We start from the raw sequence: 24,431 nt of genomic DNA, 5'->3' as shown, positions 1-24,431 counted from the left end.
GCTCTGCCTTTTTGGCCTCCAGTTGTAGAAAATGCCCCGTTCAGCACTGATGTTTGTGGTTGTTAAACTGTACCTACTGTAGAACCATGTGCGGTGAGCGTTAAACTTCCTGGCTCTGCTACCTTCATTTTCCAGTATTTCTCCACCCCACAGCCACTTGAAGACTATTTAGCATTTAAGAAACAATTTCATGCTCAGTTCTCTGCTAGTCCTTTACAGTTTAACTCCGGTGCTGTGACTCCTAGCAGTGTTACAAATTAATGTCTCTTTCCTCTGAAGAGCTTAGCAGCATCTGAGAGGGAAAACCCAAATCTGTGTTTCTGCAATCTCTAGCTGCCTGCAGAGATGATACCAAAGTAGATGCAGGGAACCATATTCCAGTGTTTGGCATTTCTTGGTACTTCCAGATGACCAGGTTTCTCATGCCACTTGTCAAAAACTAATTGGTTTTCCCTGTAAAACAGATCTTTTGCAAAACACAAAAGCCTTTCGCAAATTTACTGATTTTTTAAAACTTGTGTTCTCTAGAGCTTGGAGTTACAGAGGGTTTTTTTGCTGGAATCAACAATGCTCTGTTTCTAGGGTTGTATTTGCTATTAGGCTGTACATGTCTCAGGGATATATTAGGTACGGGAGTTGTTTGAATGGGCTTTGTGTTTAAAGAACACCCTGTGTAAAATTGTGCACTGACAGTAGCCGATTCTACCATTTTTCACCCAGTTTAAGTGGGATATGCATTTTTGGAGAAATAATTCTGCCTTCGGTCATTAGCAGGAGGATGCCGGGTGCTGTACAAGGGGGGATGAGGGTATCAATTGCAGGGGCTGTGGAATAGATTGTAACATTGAGAATCAGCATCAAAAATGGTCCATACAGAAGGTAACATGTGTGCTTTTTTTTTTAGTATTTCTGTTGATTGTTATCTACAGGCAGTCTCAGCATTCTTTTGGCAGTAGTTTGGATTTGTAGTCAAGAGCTGGTCACTATAGGTTATATGTTGGACACCTGCATTCTTCTAAGAATACAATAAAAGCTGTTGCTGTGATCCGTAATCTGCAACAGGCTTATTTCTACAAAAACGGTAGAGGAAGGGAGACAACTAAAACCTGTTCTAACTCAGATTTTCAAACAGGGAGGCAGTGTTTGCATGGAGTTTGGTGCAGTTAGTAGGAGGCCGAGAACTGGTAAAAGCTCATCCTCTGACTTCTCGTGTGCTACAAGGTACACCATACCCCCTTACAAAGGGGAGAACAGGAGTGGTTCCAGATTTCCACAAGGGCACTCCTTCTCATGCGTGTGATAGAACTTAACTGTGATGGCATCTTGGTGTCCTGCTGAATTTTGAAGCAGTTTGTCTTCATTCTTTAACTTTTGAGAACTTCCCCCCCCCCCAGTTGTTTAAGAAGTACACAGCATACAATTGAAAAGTTTCCTTTTTTATAAACACACCATCTTTCTGGCCTAAGGAGTGTACAGCTGACCCTTGACACGACAAATGCAGAACACTTAAAATAAATACATATTTGTATATTCATCAGCTATGCTAGAAACAAATATTGGTCTTAAAAACCACTGAGGAATGGGATTTTTTTCTTGTTACTTACAATCTTCACCTTTCACCCTAAGAAATTTGTACCTAAAAAAATGTGGTTTGTCCAAGTCAGATCATTAAATATCACAGCGTGCATTTTGATTACTCTGAGAAGAATTATCACTTGAGTCAATACCAAAATGAAATAGCACATGGAACGGAAGATGGTTCTGAATCTCACACTTTAAAAAGGACTACAATCTACTTTTACACTATCTATCTCATCTCAACTGTTTCTTGTCAAATGCTTGCAATAATCACTGAGCCATTCATTTTCATTCTTAAAGATACTACTGCAAAGTAATAGCTTTATATTTTGATTATCACAGGTAAGTGGTTCAGCAGTGCTACAGCATAAATTTTAAACCAATTCATTCTTAATTCTCATTAATAAGTATTTCCATGTGCATCTCAGGGGATACCAGTATTTTACTGAAGCATATGTGATTGTTCACCAGTAATCATATGGGTTTTATGGTTAAGACCATACATCAGATTGAGGTGATTGCTTCTGTAGAAAAAAATCCTGATTTAGTTCTCAAAACTGCAGAATACACTCAAGATATAAATAGTAAAATTAGCAATTTATATTGCTCTAGAACACAGTCACCAACAGCGAAGACAAGCCTTGCTTCAGGAAAGACTAATTTCAAGGCAAACTGGTTGCGAGGACAACATTTGTTCTAACTAGGCTTTTTTTTTTTTTTGTCACTTGATACATATGCTGGGGAGTCTGACATGAGCATCACTCCTGATTGCTCTGTGATAACTGTGTTCTCTACAGTGCACTGAGTGACCCTTGTAACAGCCTAAACAGGGTAATCATGGGACAGAAAGTTCAGGGAGAAAGAGAGTTTGAGGAAACTCTAGAAAAACCTGGCCTTGACACCCTCCCCCCCCCCCTTTTTTGGTTAATTTTATTGAAATCACTGTGGTTTGCATGATAAAGAAAAAAACCACCTTTTCCAATAATAGTCATTTGTAGAGCTTTGAGATGTAGCATCACCTTAGAGCCAAACACTAAGCAGGCAACAGAAATGCTTTTTCCCCCTGCCATTTCCAAAGAAAAGCATCTGTCTTTACAAAGCTGTTACTCAGGTGATGATACACAAAGTTGGATGTAATGAAAACCTTAAACTGCATTTAAGTTCAGAACTGAAAAGAAGGGCAGTGCAAAGTCTTAACTTTCTATTAAAAAAGACAGCAAGCAACAACTTCTTTCTTTATTATGGTTACTTATCCAAAGCAATTGAAAAATTACTTCAGGCTTGTAACTCTTCAGGGTCCCTGCTGGCATGCATCCGCTGCAGTATTTTGACATATATTCCGTGATGTTTAGTAGCAAGGTATAATCCAGTTAGAACCTGTATGAGTACACCCAAACTCATCTTTCTAAAGATAGGCTGAGCAGTCATGAACCAGAAGCGTAATAGATTTTCTTTCCCTGGCAAGGGAGATGAAGAATACCTAAACAACATAAACAGCGGTAGAAAATTACTTTTTTTTCCCCCATCCAATTTAAAGATCAAGATTTAATATTAAAAATCATTAAAAATATTTATTCTCTCCTAAGTTAAAATCACCTGGTGGAACTGAGCTCTCTGGATAAACACTATAAACCCTCCTGACCACATCACCGATGTCTCGCCAAGACTCGCCAACCCCGTGGTGTGCTCTGACCCAATTTGCAGAATGATGCCTGCCAGGGAGCCGGGCTGCTGGGCACTGCCCAGGATCAGTAACGTCTCTCAGCCATCCGGCCAAATGGCACTAAGCACCGATCTTCCCACTTACCACCTCTACCACTCTGTGACTGTGAAGCACACCGCTGGCTCATGGAGAGCTTGTTGTCCGCCAGGACTCCCAGGTCCTTCTCTGCAGCGCTGCTTCCCAGCAGGTCAGCCCCTGACCTGTACTGGTGCCTGAGGTTATTCCTCCCTGGGTGCAGGACCCTACATTTGTCCTGGTTGAATTTCATTTGGTTCCTCTCCACCCAATTCTCCAGCCTACTCAGGTCTTGCTGAACGGCAGCGTAGCCTTCTGGTGTGTCGGCCACTCCTCCCAGCTTAGTATCATCAGCAAACTTGCTGAGGGGACACTGTCCCCTTGTCCAGGTCATTGATGAGTATGTTGAACAAGACTGGACCAAGCACTGACCCCTGGGGAGCTCCACTAGCTACAGGGCTCCAACTAGACTGTGCGCTGCTTATCCCAACCCCCTGGGCTCTGCCATTCAGCCAGTTCAAGTTCTTCACCGCTTGGCAGGACAGCAGCCAGAATGTCACACGCCCAGGCACATCAGGGGTCCAGCTAAACACAAGTGCTTTACAGTGTATCGGTCTGCCGATCTTGTTTCACTTTGGAGGCTGGGTGTAGCTCTTACAACTTTGCCTTGTAATTAGATGACCTTAATATAAATCCCCCTCCACGTACTAAAACCCTACAAGAAGACATGCTCGCCTAGACTGAAAACCCACAGAATTCTAAACTGCGAACTGAAGATTTGATCAACAAATACATTTCACTCATTGCAAGTTAGTAAGACGTACCTGGCTGCGAGGCTTGCGTTCATAGGGAGAGCCAGGAAAACAGGATAGAGACCACCCACAACAGCCCCTATTAATCCTCCTCTGACCACAGCGCAGACCTCACAGTTTAGCTCACCTGCACGACAAACAATATTTCACTGTCAATGTCCACGTAGCTCCACCACCATATATGAGCTGCGTGCAACAACACAGAAACAGGCGCTTGACAGAAATGGCCACACTGTACAGGTATGCAAAGAATTTTGAAAGAAGGACTCTTCATTTTTTTTGGGGGGGGGGGGGGGGGGGGGGGCCAGGAGATCACACACACACACAAAAAATCACTCTTATTCCAACCCATGAAGAATTTATCACCCTAAAGTTGACCTTCAAATGAAATTACACAGATGAGGGAAACTGAACTGCTTTGTTGCAGTCACTTTTACATGACTTTGAAAAAAACTCAGTGATGTGTAACAGAATTTTTTTTATAAACATACATAAATACACATATCTGTCTTCTTTCCCACTCAACTTCAAGAACTCACTGCTACTCAATGCATTGGATAATCTGTTTTTCAAACCCTGCTTCACAAACTGAAGTTTTCCAAGACCACAACAGTTCAAGACCACTGTTCTGCGGAGAGGAAAAGCTCCTCTAGCGTTACATTGCGAACAGAAAGCAAAGCCCTTTCAAAAACCAGGAATAATGAGGTTTTTACCTGCAAATAAAGGCTCGCGCACAAAAACTTCATACACCGCTGCTGTTGAAAGAAATGGAATAACAGCCATTGGTAAAGCAGACACCAAGGAAGCCCTTCTGACGTGTAGGATGTTCCTGAAGAAGTTATTTGCTGCTAAACCGCATAAACTTGAGTTTGCTGCGAGGAAGTATGATCCATGATTACAGAGATTCCTGTGAAAGACAGAAAGTCGCTTCAGCAATTGAGAACTGTAAAAAAAGTTTGGTTTACTCAATGCTACAATTCACTTCTGAATATCCTACAGAAAGAAGAGATGTAAATCTCTCGCTGGTGCAAAACGGAGAGTAACTACTTTCAAAAGCCGCCAGTACAGCATCCTTCACCTGAGTTTACACACATTTCAATGAAGACACAGAAGGGCTGAGAAGCCTTTTCTACTTTATTTTATTACGGCTAATGGAAACTTAATGAAATTTGCTCTCCTAATCAGCATGTTTCTGAGAATGTTTTCTCAAAAGAAAGTAAATATAAATATACACATACATATATAATCAAAGCTAGTTCCCCTAATCAGCCTTGTTTCTAGCCTGCTCACCTAAAAGTAGATTTAGTTTCAACACAAGAGTTTACAGAACAGATCAGGCGGGACAGCTACGGCAACTGAGATCTTGCAGTAAGGATCCCGGCAGCTGCTGGCAGATCGTTTGTGGTGATTCTGTAAGGCTGAAGGGCTGAAAGCCTTCCTTGCGTGCCTGGAACACGTGAATTTGAGGTCCCACCTTGCTAGGAGGCTACGCTAGTTAAAGGTTACATACTGCTTTACAGAACCGGAGCTTCTATTTTTCCCTTGGTAACAGAGGGACTGGATTCTGTTATCCACCGTGTTTTTAACACATGGTTTAGAGCAGCTACTCCTGTTGCAATCTACTATGGTGAAAGCAGAACAGAACAAAGTCTGGTCAGGAATAGCCAGCAGTTAGTATCTTGACAAACAGTTCACGTTTGAATACGTTACATCGCAGCAGGTCATGCCAGAGAGGGAATGGAGAAGAGTGACAATTTTACGAGCCTGATGAGCAGTTTGTGATTTATTTCATTTGACTCGCAAAAGAAAGTTGTGCGTTATCTTTAGCTTTATATACTTGGCACGGACAGCTGCTTAGTGGAAACAACTCTTTGCTTTAGCTTTGCACAAATCTAAAATTCCCGGAATGACAACTATTGCCAGGCAGAGCAATTAACTGGAAGGCACTCTAATTCTGAGGCCGTGCCAATATTATTATGTTAAAAGTGTAGTTTTAAAATGCATCATAAATTGGATTTATTGCTAAAGCCCCAAAGAAAATAAAATGTCTAACCGGTCACAAAATTTATGCTAGGTCAAATGTCGTATTTATTTGCAAAAATTATCAAATGTGACAATCTCTAAACTATTTAGCAATTAAAATAAATTATTTTAAAAAACCCACCTACTTAAAATTCTTCTACATTTTAATGCTTAGAGTAACATTAAGCACTGACAAATCATACAAAAAAAGACTTCAGAGATGTAGGTGATTGCAAAACCTAAAACATTAAAAACAACTGACATCAACAACACCAACTATTTCTCATTTTGAATAGGAAAATACTTTCATTCTTGGTACATACCAGATTTTTGAACATGAAAAGAAGCTACTAACAAGTAGCATCAAGTTTGATGGTACACAGAAAATAACTTTACTGGTCAGATAGCTCTCTTGCCCTTATTTAGAAGCCAGTGGGGTTTTTTTGTGTGATAAAAAGATATGTGCTTTTCCAATCAGCATTCTCCCAATACTGGAGGTCACTCAGAGAACGTCCCCAAGTACAGTTGCTGCAAACCAGCCATTTCATTCAGTTGGTACGTTTACACTCACAGGCAGTGAAATGCATTCGTGTGTATACATAAATGTGGAGGACTGAGATTAAAATTTAGCAGTGTATTTAAGAATCCAAAATAGAGCAAATTAACATACCCAGGACGAGCAGCATCTGCTCAGGCGCACTGATGTACAGAACTGCTACACTGCACAAAAGGAAAGAAAGGGAGGATGGAAGAGTTGGGGTCTGGGGTTTTTTGTTTGGGTTTTGGTGAGGGTTTTTGTTTGTTTGCTTTAAATACTAGCTCCCTAATGTCAAAAACAAGAGCTTTTGGTGAACAAGAACTCTCTCAGTCTGATTGCAGCATGCTTCCTCTTCCCTTCCAGCCATCAGTGACCATCTCCTCTGGACAAACAGTCCTGCCAGAGCAGTTTCAAACAAAGGTGCATGCCCCTGGCAGCTATTTCTTTCCTAGCACCACAGTTTCTATCTAGACATTACCATGTCACCGCTGAGGCATCTGCCTCCTCCTTAGCTCCCCAGTTCTTCTGGGGAAGAAGTGTCGCAAGTTGAATGCGAGGACAGCAGGTCCTACACAAAGCTGCACCGCTGACTGTAATGGGGGGATAAAGCCTTGGCGTTTTGCTTTCTCACCTGTGTGGGGAGGACCTGTGTTACTACTGGCAGTTTGTTTAGCCAGCAATTTAGTCCTTTTAAAAAAAAAAAAGCTTCTGATTACTCTTATTTATACAGAATTTATCCAAGTTGATAGCTGTGCGCAAACAGCTCCTTAGAGAACCACCTACGGTCCAGTAAGGTTTTGCAGTAAAACACAGTATCACAAAACACACAATAAAAGGTTGTTTGTGAGGCCCAGAAGGCATTTAGCTGGTTTTGTGCTGCACAGAACCCTGCTGATGAGCCTGCACAACTCTGGCTGGCTCGTCCACCACCACCACCTGGATACCTCAGTCTCGCCTTCCTGAAACCAGGAGCAGTGCAGAACGAAATGCAGAAACTAGCAGGCTGACACGCACTTGGTTCTGGCCCCAGGCCAACCTGGCTGGACACAAGATGACTCCTGCAGAACCACAAAGGTATCTGCCTCATGCTCTTCAACATTTCTGTTTCCTAGAAAATTTGTTAGCTCTAGCACAGGACTGTATGAATGCTCAGAGCCAGTCAGGGCTGATCAGCCATCCCAGAACCTTAAGCACTGGGGAGCACGTGCCAGAGACCAGCAGCGCAGGACCACAGATAACAGTGAACTAAGTGTATTTAAAATACACAAAACAAGTTTTCCCTTCTGGACAATAATAAGCATCTTCACAATTAAATATTTTTGTAACTGCAAGGAAGATTTGCAATACAAGAGTAAGGGAAAAGAAAAGCCTCCAAAAGACTTGAAATGTTTGAGGCATTTATCTTCATTTATTTTACCAGCACTTACTGATCTGCTTTAGGAAGCTCATTGAAAATCTTTTGTATGACTTCCATCCGCTTAAATCTTTCCAAAGATAGTCTTTGCTGTGGAGAATCTAGTTCAAGAAACTCTCTTCCTGTCATCTTGAAGTCCTGGATCATAAGGAACAAACAAACAAGCGTAATCAAAGTTACACAGCCCCAGTATGTACAAGTAAACATTTAGACTCTTTTGGCACTAGGCAATCACAAATGCATTTCCTATTTTTCATGGCAGAGTTTTCAGATGCAAAGGGCACGATCCAGCTACAGAAGTCTATGATATTTATGACTACATGAACCCTAACAAACTGCTTGCTTTAGTGATACTGCAGCTGTGGTTTGACAACGGATTAAAGCCAACTTAAGTACTTGCTGTGATGAAAACAGACAGTCTCACTCTCCAGCTACTCCTGCCTGAGCACCTCCAACCCTGGGGTCATACAGCAGTTTGGATCAAGAAACCCACAGATGAAAACTGCCCAGAGGAACAATGGGCAGTGTACTTGTTTTTTCCAGCTGGATAACCTTCTAACACAGTGATCTCTAATGCCTGCAGCACAAGGGAGGATGCTAACTGGACAATAGCTTTTGGCAATACTCCAGGTTTAAATTGACTTAACTGTCAAATAGAACCATAAAAAAAATAATAATAAAATCCATACTTTTTAAAGATTTAAAGAAATCATGAAAATATCTACTCTGCTTTTATATTCCACAAATAGACTTTTTTTTTTTTTGGTACTTTTAGCCAGAGACACATATCAAGTCAGAAAGCATCCAGTTGTACAGGCTTATGCTAACAGGGGGCTGCAGGGGTGGCCTCTGTGAGAAGGTGCCAGAAGCTTCCCCCATGTCAGACAGAGCCTGTTCCAGCTGGCTCCAAGAAGGACCCACTGCTGGCCAAGGCCGAGCCCATCAGTGACAGTGGTAGTGCCTCTGGGATAAAGAAGAGGTAAAAACTGCTACACAACAGCAGCCAGAGAGAGGAGTGAGAAGATGTAAGAGGAACAACTCTGCAGACACCAAGGTCACTGCAGAAGGAGGGGCAGGAGGTGCTCCAGGTGCCGGAGCAGAGATCCCCCTGCAGCCTGTGGAGAAGACCATGGTGAGGCAGGCTGTCCCCCTGCAGCCCATGGAGGTCCATGGTGGAACAGACATCCACCTGCAGCCTGTGGAGGACCCCACATTGAAGCAGGTGGAGGCACCTGAAGGAGGCTCTGACCCCGTGGGAAGCCCACACTGGAGGAAGCTCCTGGCAGGACCCGTGGAGAGAGGAGCCCACGCCGGAGCCAGTTTGCTGGCAGGACTTGTGACCCCGTGGGGGACCCACGCTGGAGCAGTTGGTGAAGAACTGCAGCCCGTGGGAAGGACTCACATTGGAGAAGTTGGTGGAGAACTGTCTCCTGTGGGAGGGACCCCTTGTTGGAGCAGGGGAAGAATGTGAGGAGTCCTCCCTCTCAGGAAGAAGGAGCGGCAGAGGAGGAACTGACCACAACCCCCATTCTCCATCCCCCTGTGCCGCTGGGGGGGAGGAGGGAGAGAAATGGGGAGTGAAGTTGGGCCTGGGAAGATGGGAGGGGTGGGGGGAAGGTGTTTTTAAGACTTGGCTTTATTTCTCATTATCCTACTCTGATTTGATAGACAATAAATTAATTTCCCAAGCTGAGTCTGTTTTGTCCATAACAGTAATTGGTGAGCAATCTCCCTGCCCTTATCTCAACCCATGAACTTTTAATCACACCTTCTCCCCCGGCCCTGCTGATGGAGGGGGAGTGAGAGAGCGGCTTGGTGGGCTCCTGGCAGCCAGCCGAGGTCAACCCACCACAACAATTTTTGATTAAGCCTGGTATTTAGCGATTAAAATGCTTTTTCTAGATGTTTTTTCCCCCAGACTTACTTTGCTAGTCATACTTACCTTAAGTTTCTCTTTTACAACTCGAAGCCCGCGTCCTACAGCCTATCTACAGGATCGCGCTTGCGTCGATTCGGGCTTGGCGGGCTGCAGGACCTCACCCGGGATCAGCGGGGCCGCTGCCAGCCTTGAGGTCTCTCACCGTCCCGTCTAAGAGGAGGGTCTCCAAACTTGTTCTTTAGGTAAATCACAGGCATTACGTCATGGAGCTGTAAGTACCCATGACGTACATACAAACCGCTCGCACGCAGCTGGAGGTCCCTCAGCCCCCCCGGGGCCCGGTTCGGGGCAAAAGCCCTTACACCGGGAGGCTGCGGCTCACCCCGCCGGCTTTTAAACCCCGCCGAAAGCCGTTAAGAGCTGTTAGCGACCGTTAACAACCACCGTTAACCCCCTCGGCGCCGCCCTCGCACCACGTCCACCCTCCCGGCCTTCCCGCCGGGGCCAGGCTCCGACCTGCACGACCTTGGGCTCTCCCCGCCGGGGCCGGGCTCCGACCTGCCCGACCTTGGGCCGTCCCCGCCCCGCCGGCGGCCCTGTCTCCTTACCGAGCCGCTCCCGCCGAGAAGGCCCCGCCACCTACAACATGACTCCTCCCACCTCAGGCCTTTGTGGGCGCCGCCATCTTGCCCACTCACATGACCCAGGGCTTCAGAGGACACCTTTGATTGGGCGTTCCCCGCCGGCCCAGCATGGCGGGTTTCCATTGGCTGCAAGCCGACGGGCGGGGGGTCAGCGCCCGGCCCGGTGCTCGTTGCTAGGGGCGGCGGATGGCGGCGGCGGCGGCGGCTCCTCCATGGAGACGGGGCTGAGCGGGGACCCTGCAGCCGGCGGCCGGGACGCGGGGACTCCCCCTAGCGGAGCGAGGAGCCTTCGATGGGGGGAGGCCCAGTCCTCGGGGTAACCCGCTGACCCCCTCCCCTCACCCCGGCCTCAGCACCCCGCGCTGGGCGCTGCCTGCGGCCCCCTCAGCCCTGCGCCCCTTTCCCGCTTGCTCCCCTCAGCCCCCGCACCGCCCGCTCCCCTCCCGCCTCGCCGCTCCCTTCCCTCTCCACCAGCCCCTTTGTGCTCCCTGTCCTGTCCCCATCTAGCCCCCCAATTGCGTCTCGCTTCGCCTCACCTCACCTCCATCCCCTACCTCATTCCCTCAGCTCCCGCCTTGTCCCTCAGCAACCCGGGGCAAATCGTCCTCTTCCTTAAACCCGGCCCGGCTCCTCCAGTTCCTCTGCACCCCATCCCAGTCCTCCACCGACCAAGCCAGCCCTCTCTGCCTTCTCCCGCTTCAGAAAGCAACAGACAGTCCCCTTTGGACCGGGAGAAGCGAGGTGGGAGGGGAGGATCCCTGCTTGGAGCGAAGCGGGGACAAACAGATCCCAATTGTGAACATTAAAGAGCAAAACAGAGCCGCCCCCCTTCACAAGTACAGTTTCCATCTCCTAAAGAAGACGATGCAAAGCAAAGCCCTGTCATGTGCATCACAGCTCCTCATGCGGGGAAGGGAAGCGTTTGGAGCTTGTCCACCTTTTTCATACTTTTTCTTAACGAGCTAGATGAGGAAAATCTATCCCGTTTCTGTTTCTCTCTTTTTGTTTTTCCAGAAAAAGGGAGAGAGAGAGGCTTATATTGAAGCCAACCAGCTGCGCTTCTGAGTGGGAAACTCTGCACTGATCTCATGACTTGCTTTTTATTTCATTAATACTTCATTATCTCTGAAAATGAACCTTTTGTGAAGCTCTTCTCCTAACTCTCCTTATTCCTCTGTCACGGGGTGGCTGCTGAGCAAGGGAAGAAATGGCATGAAGGAAATGACTCCAGTATAAAGCAATCTGCTTTGCCAAAGTGCCCGGTGAGCAGCACTGTCACTTTAATAATTCCAGGTCAAGGGATTGCTTTCCTCATTTTCAATCCTCTCTTTTAATACATGGGAGGATCAGAGGGACATTAAAAACTGTAAGGCTGGGTGGCTTGCAGATAATAAAAATGAAAGTGACTGGCCAGTGACTTCTGTTGAGTAAGAGGGTGATATTTGAAGGCTGTTCTCTGGTGAGGAAAAAGGGACCTTTTCAGTCTGCTGTGTAGTCACCTAATACATAGCTAGCAGAATTCATTCAAGAAGTGAAAGAAGTTAAAGAGTCACTTTGGATTGTTTTTGTCTTCCTCCTTATTTGGATTATTTGGGCATTTTTGTCCTGCAAATAATATGTTTTTGAGCATGTACAGGTGGAATATTAAGACAGCTGCCTAGAGATGGACTGTGCCTTAATTATATTACATAAAATCTTTTAATTTTCAAACTTTGCTGCCAGAAGAGGAGTTATAATAAGGTTTTATATTGCCAAGGAACATTTTCTCCTGTATTTTTATAGATTCAAATATATTTTAAAAAAATTGAAAACATCTCTTAAAAAAAATCAACAAGCTTCTTTTTTTTCCCTTTTTTTTCTTATTTGTGGGAAGCATCAGAAGTCCAATACAAGAAAACAACAAGTATTGCTAGAAATGAAGATTGAAGCTGCATTTCTTAACTGAACTGTAAAAGTGTTTTGCAATAGATAGCCAGTTCCTGACCTCACAAAGTGTTCCAGTAGTACGTCGTTAATACCTATAAATAAGTGCTTGCAACCAGATTCAGAAGTAGGAAGAAGAATGCCAGTCAAGAAGAAAGGTGGGCTATGAAGCTTCATATCTCATATTGCGTCTTCATTTTGTTAGACTGTTGATTTCTAGTACTTACAATTTCAAATTAAAAGTGTTCTAATGGGGGATTGAAATTGTTTTTCTTTTGTGCTGAAAATGGGAGAAAAATCCGTGCATTTACAATAATAATTTTTAAAAGTCTTATGCCATGTTTTAAGACTTGTCATGTCAAATTTGACCTGAAATAGTTATTTTGTAGAGATCAGCCATCAGAGATCTTGAACAGACACCAAGAGAAAAACTTGGCATTTAATTTTGTGAGAAGCTTCTCTTACAAATGCTAATGAATTTTAAAATCGTGGGTTTAGTCTATTATCTATTCTTTACATGTTTGGCAGATAAACATCAGCCATCGGTAGCAGCATAACTAAATAACAAAGTTTCAAGGCTAATTTTAAATAAAAGTTATGAGAGCTGTGTTTTGAAAGTGATTTGAACGTGTTTTTTAAAATGTGATTTTAAATGTAATTTTGATTTCCATGCTTTATACAATATAAAATTACTACATTTATGACTGTAGTGTGGCACCATTTAAGAAAAGGCAACCAGCCTGACGTTTTGCCCCTTCTCGCCTAAAGTTTGTGATTACAGCAAATATAGAAGCAGCTTTGGAAAATGTGGTTTCCAGTGTTCCAACAAGAATTGGGGAATATATGAGGACAAATTCTTACTGTGAAAACATTTAGAGCTTTTAGGTTATTTCTGGTTCCCTGCAAATATGACACTGATTTAAAATTTCAGAATATGCTAGTAGCATAAATGGCATGTGAACCTTTTCTATTGGGCTCATCTTTCCAGATGTCCCCAGATCTCATATATCCCTTGATCTGATGATACCAAAACATGGGGGAAGAAGCACAAAGTGAATGTTACACAACAGAAATGGGGACATAGTAGATGTGACTATGGATTCTTTTCCTTGTAGGAATAACCCTTCAGTATAAGTTAACATTTACTATGTAAATAATGATAAAAACACGCAGATTACCAGAATTATTTTCATACAAAAAACAGTAAATGGGATTTTATGACTTTATGATTGTATTTTAACAGGCGACGGTGTAGAAACAAATTTTAAAAACTGAAATATTTTAATGAATCATATTGTGATTCATGTAATTACTAAAAGTTATGTGTAGTAAAGAGGGGAACTTGTATGGAGGAATACCGTCCCTTAATAATTCATCCTACTGTGTTGTAAACACGTCACCCTGATGTACCGTGAGGCTTGCATACTCTACCTGTTTACAGAAGGAAAATTAAGACCGTCTTTTCATATTTTAAGTTTTAATCCTGATTAGGTGATTTACACTAAGGATGTTTCTGTGCAGAATGTTTAGCTGTAATTCAGTTTCAAAATACTTGCTCCGGGATTTTTTTGGATGAAATCTTACGGGCTCCTTTGTGCAGAAAGTTAGATTGGCAATCATAGTGGTCCCTTCTGGCCTTAAAAATCTGTGGATTTCTTGTTTCTTTCAAGACAGTCTGGGTCAGTCTTAATGTTCATCAAGGCTTTAATTTCTTCTTCTGTCTTATGAGGATATATAGTTTGACAATTCTTAAGTATAAGTTCAAGAGACCCAAATATCCTCCTTGAAATACTTTAAACTGTCACATCAGTCAGTGCACTGAAGTTGCCAGTGTGAATGTATTTGAGTATTAAAAGGTTATTGTTAAAAATGTATTTAAGCATGTAAATTGCAGGATTAAAAATGTTAGCGAATCAGCGACTTTATTATTATTTTGAATGACTTGTCTAGTCCATGCAATAGACGTTAACTTTCTAAATGCAATTACAAGCACGCTGGCAACTTGAAACACGCTACCATTTTAAATAAAATCTGCTATTGTTACAAGTAATCTCTAATAATCCTATAAATATTAGGGAGATTGAGGGGATTTTTCCCTGTTTCCCCCTCATTTCTTTGCTTTATGCTTTTGACAGCACTTTGTGTCTAACTAGTTTCATATTTCTGTTGATGATTTATTTTCCTTTTCTGGTCTTACGTATTTGGGAGTTCATGTTTACTGTCTTTCCTACTCATGCCATCTGTAGAAATCTCGGTGGGATACTCTCTGCTAGGCTGTGCAAAAGTATGTATTTCAATAGCAGCATTAAGGACAGGATTATCCCTCTCCCTTTCAGCACTTTTTATGTGTTGCTATTTTGGATTTGATCAAAATATTCTTCTAAAATCAGTATTGAGACAGAGAAACCTGTAGAAACAAGTTTTAAAATATCCTGATATTTATCACTGGAAGTTGTTACCAAACACTGCTTCCTTTGGCATTGACCCGTTCTGGGTCTTTCTAAAGAACAGTGAATGCATTCTGAGAATTTGCCTTTGAAAGAGCTTTCACATCCAGCACTGGTCTTCAAATTTCACATAGCTTTGGACCTAATTTACACTTTACCTTACTGCTTGATACGATGTCTGCCATCTTGCTTTTAAAAGTCTAGGCCTGTTTAGTCAGGAAAAAAAATGGTTTACTTAATAGTAAAAAAACATATACACCTTTGAGGAAGCATTGATTTCTTATGGATGTGGAAAAAAAGGTTTGCTACTGGTTCTGATCATGTTTGTTTCAGTATGTGATTGACCTTGCCTGATGTGCTAGAGTGAGAGGATATTGTTTTCTCATTTCATTCTGGAGGGAGATAAGGCTCCACATTTCCAAGAAGGAGTTGGCATGCTTGCTGTCAGTCTCAGAAAAAGAAAAAAAAAAAAAAAAAAAAGAAAAAAAGCAAGGCTGGGAAGGGAGAGGGGATTACTCTGCAGGCATTGAACGTGCTCCCTTAGATAGGGGACGAGACGTTGTATGGATTATTGCACTATTGCTGTGTGATTAAATGAATAGCTATTCTCTTTGGTTGCTCATCTTTTACTTAAGTACACTTAAAATTTTAAATCAAACGAGACATTTGATTTTAGTTAAAAAATTATGTTTGGACAGTACCATTTAGAGACACTATGGGATGAACAAATTTGAGAAATAAGTTCTTTATTTTTGCTTAATTTTTACTTTACTTTCACAAACAAACTAGGATATGTTTGAATACAACTATTCATAACAAATTTATGGAACTTCTTGAGGAAAGCTTCGCTTCAAAGTACAGTAGTACAGAAGAGGTGAGGTCAGGTTACTAAGTGAAGGCAGGTTTTTCTGTGTTTTTAGATGTCTTCTCTCCCTCCCTCCTGAGTTACTTAGCCAAGTTGATTTCTGCTAACTGTAAGGGACTATATTTAGATCTGTAATTGCATGTATTTTGGATTCATCTACGGAGTAGTTAAAAGCATAAAATGCTTGTCTTTCACAGTGACGGAAAGAACTAATTAGATCCATGCTCCTCTGTGATAGAGACCAGATTCCAGTTACTGGAACCCTGCGTGTGATTCACACGAGATGGCAGGAAACCCCACATCTAGATGCCTGGCTGCACATGTGCTTCTAGACTAACCCTGTCACCATCTTTACACATCTAACTATGTCTAGGCAGTAAGAAATACTTGAATGTTGGGATTTATGCTGCCCTCATCCCACTTTCTGCCTCTGAGAGTGAGGGGAATTGTATCTTTCACCAGATGAAACCTGTGGGCTGCTATTAATATCATCTTGACTCACTCCACCTTGTAGCCAGTTTATAAAGGCATGCTGATTCTATTTGTCATGGAGTAACTTTTTTCATCATATCTCTTATATAAAGAAATGCTTTCAAGGACATGTTTTATTAAGTGAGAATTAAAAAAGTCTCAGTCTGATCCCATGTGGACTACTTCTGTGCCGTGGAGAAGAATCTGACAGATAGGCTTTATGAAATGCTAGATTTTGTAGGGTAATGCTAACTTTATGTGGCTGGTCTGTTGAAAGGAAGGGGTCTAAAACCAACTCAGCAGGAACTTTTAAAGCAAAGTTCATGAAGGACCAGACAACGCTAGTTCCCATTAATGCATTGGAGTTCTTCATGCCCTAAATCTCTTTAAAACTGGCAACTTCTTTTTAGATAACAAAATTTAATTTTAAGAATATAACTTTTTGTGCTCAAAAATCGTAGTGAATGTAGTTGTAGGCTCCTTACAGCTTAGAGCAAGAAATCCAGGATGTATTGGAGATTTTTGTTTCCCTTTTACTTCTAAGTCATTCGTATTACAGACTTTTTGTCCTTCTAATTGCTGGATAAGTATTCTCAAATAAGTACATGGCTAAAATGCCACATTTTTCACTCCAAGTTCTGTTCAACTCCCTCTCAGTTTTTACAGTGAATTGACTGGCAGCAGTGCAAGGTTGTAGGTTGTGTTTACAGACTGCAGAAAGAACAATTTTAGTTTTCCAAGAGTTAAACAAACAAGTGGCAGAAAATTGCTATCTAAACTTGCCAACTTTCACCATAAAGCTTTGATTTAAAGACGTAGTTGCTTTTATGGCAGTAATCTTTTTTTCCAGCCAGCCATTGTTTCCTCTGTGAGAAACAGTGAGATATTTTGCACACAAAAGGACTATAGGAGCAGGCATAATACTGTACACGTCTTTGTTGTATAGATGCAGGCTTCAAAGCTAAGTGAACTCTGGACTGGAAACAGTGAAATTTATATTCTTTTTCCAGCTATTCCATTGTTCTGGTATTTGTCAGATGTTTAATGCAGATCCATCCCATTTTAGTTGCCTCACCTACGCAGGGTGCTGAGCTTGTTGTCTTGGAGGGTTTCTTTGGTCAGCAGAGAGAGATCCACTCTCAAAGGGCGTTTTAACCCACCTAAAATCTGAACTGTCTTCTTGACAATTGTCATCTTCTCTCTCTCCATAGACCGTAGAGGGACCATAGGGTAACCGCACTGAGTCACTTGCCTCAGTTAGACAATGTCTCAGTCTCTCATATAAATTTTAGTGGAAAAACCATCTCCTTATCTGAGACCTTTATGAGAGCTGATGTTATGTGTTCTATGAGTGCTATAAATTAACACTATTCATTTTTTTTGTGGGGAAAAAAGTGTTATAAATTATTGTACTGTTAGTCACTAGAACTGGAGGCAGCCATAGTGTTGATACAGACACAAGAGAAAGCTGTGCATCCTCCTCCATTCCTCTTAAATGCATATTGCACACTATTGTAAAGGTGTCTTGCATTATAAGCGTATTTTTGTCCTTCTCATCCTCTCTTATTTCTTTCTGAATTTGTTGCAGATGCCCAAGTTAGATGTCAGAGGGTGACCATGGGGAGAAAGCTGAATTTGTAACTAGTGGTCAAATGTGATAAAAAATGATTGTGCAGTCCCTGCTTCAGCAAAATAAGAAAAATCTGCTTTACTCAGATTTACTTATTTTGGTCAGGTCATACCGGGTTCTTGCTTCTTACAAGTATTTAAGGTCTGTTTCACTATGGTATCTTCTTGTATTTACTGTAGATTAGAACAGTGCCAAACCACATCTTTATAAAAACAAAGGTCATGTTTTCTCTTGCCATATTCATCCCAGAAATAGCCAGCGAAGCTGCCTTGACCTGATGGGTGATGACAGTGGTAACCAACATACGAAATATGTGAGGAAACAATTTGCTTTTTAATGGCTGTGGTCCAGAAGAGCTTTTGGTGGCATTAAACTCTCTTCAACTGGACAAGTTAGTGCACATGTCCTTAAGTCTGTCTTCATTGTGGGGATGAAGAGGTCAATGCTTCCTTCAAAACACATTTATCAGGGAACTGAATCATATAGAGTTTCCTGGAAAGAGGGAATCTGGACAATTTATGGTTTTACAAACAGAAACCAATATTCTATGTTTTACAATGCTCTTCTTTCCCCTGGCTGTGTGGCATATATCTTGTTATGCTGTAGTGGAATAGTTCAAGTCACCTTCCAATTCAGTCCTAGGTGGTGTGCACTACAATAATACTGCCTTGCAGATGGATGCTTGCTGAGCTGTTCTTTTAACACAAAAAGCCCATACAAACAAACTAAAAGCACGACAAACAAATCCCGAACAAAACTTTGCAGATCTACAGATTCAGTTGTTTAATGTCCAAAATGTAGAATAAATTTTCTGTTGTTTCCTGGAGGCGCATGTTTTGTTTATTAATTCAGAGACTCTAGTTTAATACAAAAGTTCTTGAATGGAAAATTCCGATGTAAATGTGAGAAAATGTAAGACCATAATGCGTATTTTGGTAATAAATAAAGGCAATTTAATCTCATTCCATTTTATTTTTTTTTGCACCACTAGAAAAACATTAGTATTACTGAATTAGATCTGGATTTTTTTAATTCCACATTGTTTTCTTTCATGTGATATACTACTTCTTTTGTATGAGTTTGGAAGTTATTTATTCCTGAACAGACATCTTTTTGTTAGCTTTCTGTCTCATTCCAATTTTCACATTTATGTTAATTTTGATGTTGAATGTTCTCTTAAAGCAAAAAAAACCAACCCTACACAGCAATTGTATTAAGTGTATAACTCCTGGTTTTTACTGTTGCAACTATATTTCAAGTTCCACTAGTTTTTTGTATTACACACAGTTAGACTGTAAGCACTTCAAAGCAGGGGTCTTTAATAATTTTACACTGTTAAGATGTCAATTTACAATTACTCTACCGTATAAATAAGAGGTTTTCAGTTGGTGCTACATCATTTTGGGTGTTCGTGGCTTCATTTTTCATTTTGTCTTCAGATTTGCCTTGTTGATTTAATATTAGCATTTGCACATCTAGATTTTAACATTGTGACACTTGAAAGGCAGAAACAAGAAGTTCAGGTGAAGCTACTTGTAGTTGCAGGGTTTTTGTAGTTTTAGGAGGAGTCTCAGGGCCCCGAAATCTGCTCTCTGTAGTGTCTGAGACATGAACAGTCTGTGTGGCCAGGTCAAGAAATTAGAGAAAGGATCGCTAACGAGCAGGCCCTGTGTTACCTTCAATGCGGCTGGGGAAAAAGAGCTCACTGAAAAAAAAGGAATGGCCCTGGGGGCGTGAGCAGCCGATGTCAGCAGATGCTGAAGCCCTTTGGTGGTCCCTGAAAAGAAGCGATGTGGTGGAAAGAATCCAGGTCCCAGACTGAGCCACTGATAGTGAAGAAATAAGCAGACTCTTCCTTATTATGGTAAAGCCTGACACATAAGACAAACAGATTGTACACTAAGTATTTTTTCAAGATTTAATTGTAGTTTACAGAAAAGGGTGAGTAGAGGAGAGATATCTGTGGGGTTGCAGGGGTCGCGTATTCCCATCTGGGGCACTAAGGCAGGAAGACAACTTGGTTTTCAAGATGCTTTCTGATAAGCAGAAATGCTGGAGAAAAGTTTGTGGTTTTATGTTGAGCCAGTCACGAACTGATCATTATATAGTCATCCTGTTCCTTGGGTAAGTATGGTTAGTCAAGTTTAAAGGGATATATTTAAAAGTAAAAAAATATGTAAAAGTAGCAGTTTAACAGAATTGGTGCATGGTTACATGTAAAATCAAGCGTCAAGTTACTTAGACAACAACCTTACATCAATAATGGAAATTTTTCTTGAGCCATTTTTCCTTATAGCAGATTAGACAAAAAATCTGATTCTTAACAAACAAGCAAAAAAAGAACCCCATCACTCTTCTATTCTCATTGATTTCCTGGTCATTTGTGTGCGTGTGTTGTGTTTCATAAAGCTGACACTACTTCTGTCCAGCTTCGTCCTCCAGTCTGTGTTCTGCAGCATTACTGGGTCCTCAGCTGGACTTTAGACACTGTGCTTTAAGATAAATTTAATTCCAGAAAAGAGAATAAGAGGCTTTGGGGATGTAAACCATGTAAAAAAGTTGCAGATGCTGGAACTGTTTAGCCTGGGAAGAAGGAGACTGAGCAGGGGAGAGACGTGACAAGTCACACCATATAGAAAAGGCTATACAGGGAATGACGGTGGTTTGCTTTCCACGTCAGCATCTGGAGGACAAGAAGCAGCTGTCTCGTAACCAAAAAGATGGAAATTATATCGTAGGAAAAACCCCACTAGAACCTTCAAGCACTGAAATTAGATGGTGAAGGTAGATTTCACTGAGGTACCAAGAAAAGGAGGGTTCAGGTATCTATTAGTATTGGTGGATACTTTTACAGGATGGCCTGAAGCCTTCCCATGTCGCACCAACAAAGCCAGGGAAGTTGTTGAGATCTTGCTTAAAGAAATAATACCACGATTTGGTGTTCCTTTGGGAGCTTGTGGACTTTGTAGGAGGCACCAGTGAAGTTGGGCATCTATGGGACGGATGTAAGTCTGGGTCCTTCTGCACAGCAGGGAGGTGAACTGAAAACCTAACAGGGCTCCTCCGGCCTCCGTGTGCCTGTAATTTCTGTTTCTCAGAGAATACAGCTGACACGTAACTCATGCCCTTCAAAGCAATCTGACTTGCAGAGCATTTAGCCCTGTTCGTTGCATCATCTGCACAAATCAATATTCTGCAACGAGAGACTGCCGTGCAACTTCTGCTGTTTGATTGCAGCCTTTTGCACTGGCAATTTGTGCAACTGCATGTTAGCACTGTTCAGTGCAGAGCTGCCTGTCCTCTTAACTCTAGTCCAGTTTTCCTTGGCATTTGGGTGCCTGGTTTCCCCTTAACCTACCTGATATTAAGGGCATGCTGTTGCTTTGTTCTGTGAAATTTGCTCTGGTACTTGCATGGCAGTTCTTCTCACAGAATAGCTGGCCCATTTCTTGTCTGCTAACAGCACCAAGGTCTAGAATAACATCGCTTCGCAACTAAACCGTTCCTAAATTTGTGCTTGCAGGAAAGCAGTCTGTGCAGAGAATTCACCAAGGCTACGGGTAATTTGGGGAGGTTGCACTTCTTTTTACAGTTATCGGAGAGCGAGGGCAACTCGGAATGCAACCTTAATTAAGTATCATTCCGTGGAGGGGTCTTTCCACTGGCACAAGATTAGTCTTCACAGACAATGTGGCAGTCGTCTCCTCTGTGTTCTGCTCTAGTTCCTAAAAGCTGAACCCCCAGGAAGAAGCCTGCCCGGTGATGCCTTAAATGATGCAACCCTCTTTTTCTGTCCACTTGTTTTCCCTAGCAAGACAGAAGATGGGTTTATGTGTTGTGCATACTCTCAGGAGCTGTTATTTTTAACCCTTTTGCTTGTTTGTTGTGAGTGCTCATCACACTGGGTGATAGTATTTGTCACATACGTAATGCCTTATGCTTCCTCAAGGTTGCACAACCCATATGTTGCCTTTTCTGGCTAATTCATTAAAGTCCTATTGCGGATATGATGGGCCCAAGATGCTCCGAGCATTCTGGTTTGTGCAGGGCCACATAGTCCCTGTCTGCTCTCCCTCTATGCAGTCTGCTAGATTAATTTGCATCTCATATTTATGTTTATATGTACATATTTTAAGATTGTCATTTGTCTAATAGTTCTCAAGCCTTTTGAAGCATTGGAGCCTACAATTTGTGCTTTTCTCAACTGTCTTAGTGTACAATTTCTTGTGTTTCTTTCTAAAATTTAACTGTCTTACACCTCTAGTTTAGAAACTTCAGATTTTAAAATACAGTTTCATGTAGGAGTTTTAAAGCCCAGGTGTGTGTACAGAGCATTGCGTGCTAACAGGATTGGGTCCTTTTTATTTGCTGTTGTGTGTGAAGATTAAAAAGATAAATGAGTTACTGATGGCTTTGGCTTGGATCAGTCCCAAGGCAGGTTGCCGGGAAATTTCTTATAAAATATTGCATCCCCTCCCATTGATCTGTACCAACTCATTTTAATTTTTTGAGCTTTCCAGAGCAGAGAATCAAATCAAGAGATCTTAAAATAATTGAGGCAAGGAACAGTGTTTGCTCAGACCTCTGGCTCTTTAGTCAATGATCATCTAAATGAAAGTGTGAACTCTCCAAAAGTAAAAGTAGTTTTTTGAGATCATTTTCTTCTAAAGTTATCGAAGTTCACTGGGAAAACTTCCTTGCTCTCTTTCCCAGTGCTCTGATTGCATTTCTCACTTCTATTTTGGCTGCTGTGTTTTTCCTCCCCCATTCTTCGTGCCTTTTCCAGCTTCAGTGCCCTACATTTTCTGGCTCTCCAAAAGCTGGAAAGGGTCTCCTGAAATGTGTTGGCATGTTTTTCTTTAAAAAGTCACCTATGCCACAGACTTCACAAGTCAGAAAATAATCAAAATCCCTGTCAGGAAAGGGAGCAGATACAATTAGGAAAAAAAGTAAAAGAGAAATTGAAGTTAAAACCCCCTTAGTTTTATCAACTCAGTTAGGGTTAGAGCTCAGCTAATGTTAAACACTTGTCACTGATGAAACAATAATATTTTTTGTTTATTTTAGTTCAACATTTTTCCATACTATTGCACCCCAAAAGTCTTTTCATCCACAAACTCTGATGCCAATGGGAGGAAAGAAATGCAAATATGATCCTAAACTTACCAACAGGCTGTTCTGGGTTTCTGAGCAGATTTGGGGTTCCCTGAGAGGCAGTGGCTGCCTGATACTACCTTGTGCTCGTGCAGGGCACTGTTACCCAGCCAGCTGTGATTTCTTACATGTGCAAGGCAGAAGTTTCCAGTTCTTGCTGAATTTGGAATCGTATTTGCTTTTTTCCCCCCCTCCATCTTCTGAGCTACCTTGCTTCGCAGCAGGAGTTGGGACACAGGATCATACGCCTGTGGAAGACAGCAGCAGCTCTCAGCAGACTTGCGGGTGTTCAAAGCATAGCAATTTGTGCGCAAAACCAGTGTTTGGTCCTGGCCAGTATTGTATACGGGACCATATAAAGTTCTGCCTATATGGCTGTGGCCAGAAGGAGCTATACGGGCTTGAAAATAGGCATGTAACAGCATCTGCCTGAATTATGTGGTGCTTCTGTCATCTTTTTCTTTGTTTTGAATCATCATCATTCAACATACCTTCGTTTGAGGAGGCTTCTTGGAGACTGGCTTTGAATCAGTTTTATCTTTCTCCTATAGTTTCAATGAATCCTGTTAGTCAAATCTTTTCCAATTTAATTATTGAAATTCATAGATATTCATAAATTATCTTCAGACCCGACATAGTTAATGTAAACGATAAATGGTTTGAACAACATCTGGGAGATACTTAGGAAAACTGTTTCCTGTATCCTATAGCTATTCCCACAGACGTCATGTCGTGTGAACTGCCATGTGTGGGCATGGCCGTGTCATCCTCTGTCCCATCTGAAGGTATCAAAGACTTTTTAATTGACACAACTGTCTCCACCCCAGCAGAACTGCAGTGCTTCAACTCTACCGGTACTATCCTTTCAGTGCTGCAGTAAGTGTAGTTAGATGAACTCAAATGGTGCGTAAGTGAAGTCCAATCCTGCTGCCTTCAAGCAAGCGCAGCTCCCAGGGGTGTTTAGATTTTGCTTAAGTAAATATTTGAGCCTTGGGTCTACAAGGTCAAACCAATGTACAGGCATTTCAAAGGACACCATGGACCTTCTTCCTCTGTAGGGCTGCAGCTGTGTACTTGTTTAGACCACTGTAAAGTGTACTTAAAATAACGACATCACGATTTCGCAGCATTTATGTGCTTTTCTTTACTCGGCAGTTGTGTGGGTGTCCTCGCAAGCACCACATACCTGCACCACGTAAGCACGTAACTCAGTTTTTGTATACGTAACTCCCCTAAGATTTCCAGTCACCTAAACACATTCATGTCATCAAAAGCAGAGTGCCCACCTGGTGCACTCAAAAAACTGAAGCTCAATT

The 24,431-nt window shown here is 42.0% G+C and overlaps 2 protein-coding genes across 5 annotated transcripts in view; one reads left to right on the top strand and one right to left on the bottom strand.

The window, feature by feature from the left end:
• Positions 1-2,806: 2,806 nt before the first annotated feature.
• The window catches only part of LOC104636609 (transmembrane protein 126A), a 130,507-nt gene continuing 108,882 nt past the window's right edge, over positions 2,807-24,431 (bottom strand). The window contains exons 2-5 of the mRNA XM_075742505.1: positions 8,116-8,242; positions 4,842-5,035; positions 4,141-4,255; positions 2,807-3,058 (exon numbers count right to left, since the gene is read on the bottom strand). Coding sequence (XP_075598620.1) covers positions 2,854-3,058; positions 4,141-4,255; positions 4,842-5,035; positions 8,116-8,231 — 630 coding nt within the window. The 5' untranslated portion in view covers positions 8,232-8,242 and the 3' untranslated portion in view covers positions 2,807-2,853. The remainder of the gene's footprint in view (positions 3,059-4,140; positions 4,256-4,841; positions 5,036-8,115; positions 8,243-24,431) is intronic.
• Positions 10,649-24,431, top strand: part of DLG2 (discs large MAGUK scaffold protein 2) — a 1,060,789-nt gene continuing 1,047,006 nt past the window's right edge. For 2 of the 4 annotated variants that reach the window (XM_075742451.1, XM_075742450.1), the window contains exons 1-2: positions 10,651-10,941; positions 11,640-12,706. In XM_075742451.1, coding sequence (XP_075598566.1) covers positions 12,688-12,706 — 19 coding nt within the window. In that variant the 5' untranslated portion in view covers positions 10,651-10,941; positions 11,640-12,687. Of the gene's footprint in view, positions 10,942-11,639; positions 12,707-24,431 lie in introns of all 4 variants that reach the window. The other 2 variants (XM_075742480.1, XM_075742449.1) reach the window with 2 other exon arrangements.

Source organism: Balearica regulorum, chromosome 1, assembly GCF_011004875.1.
Source record: "Balearica regulorum gibbericeps isolate bBalReg1 chromosome 1, bBalReg1.pri, whole genome shotgun sequence".
NCBI lineage: Eukaryota > Metazoa > Chordata > Aves > Gruiformes > Gruidae > Balearica > Balearica regulorum.
This window is presented reverse-complemented; position numbering and strand designations above follow the sequence as displayed.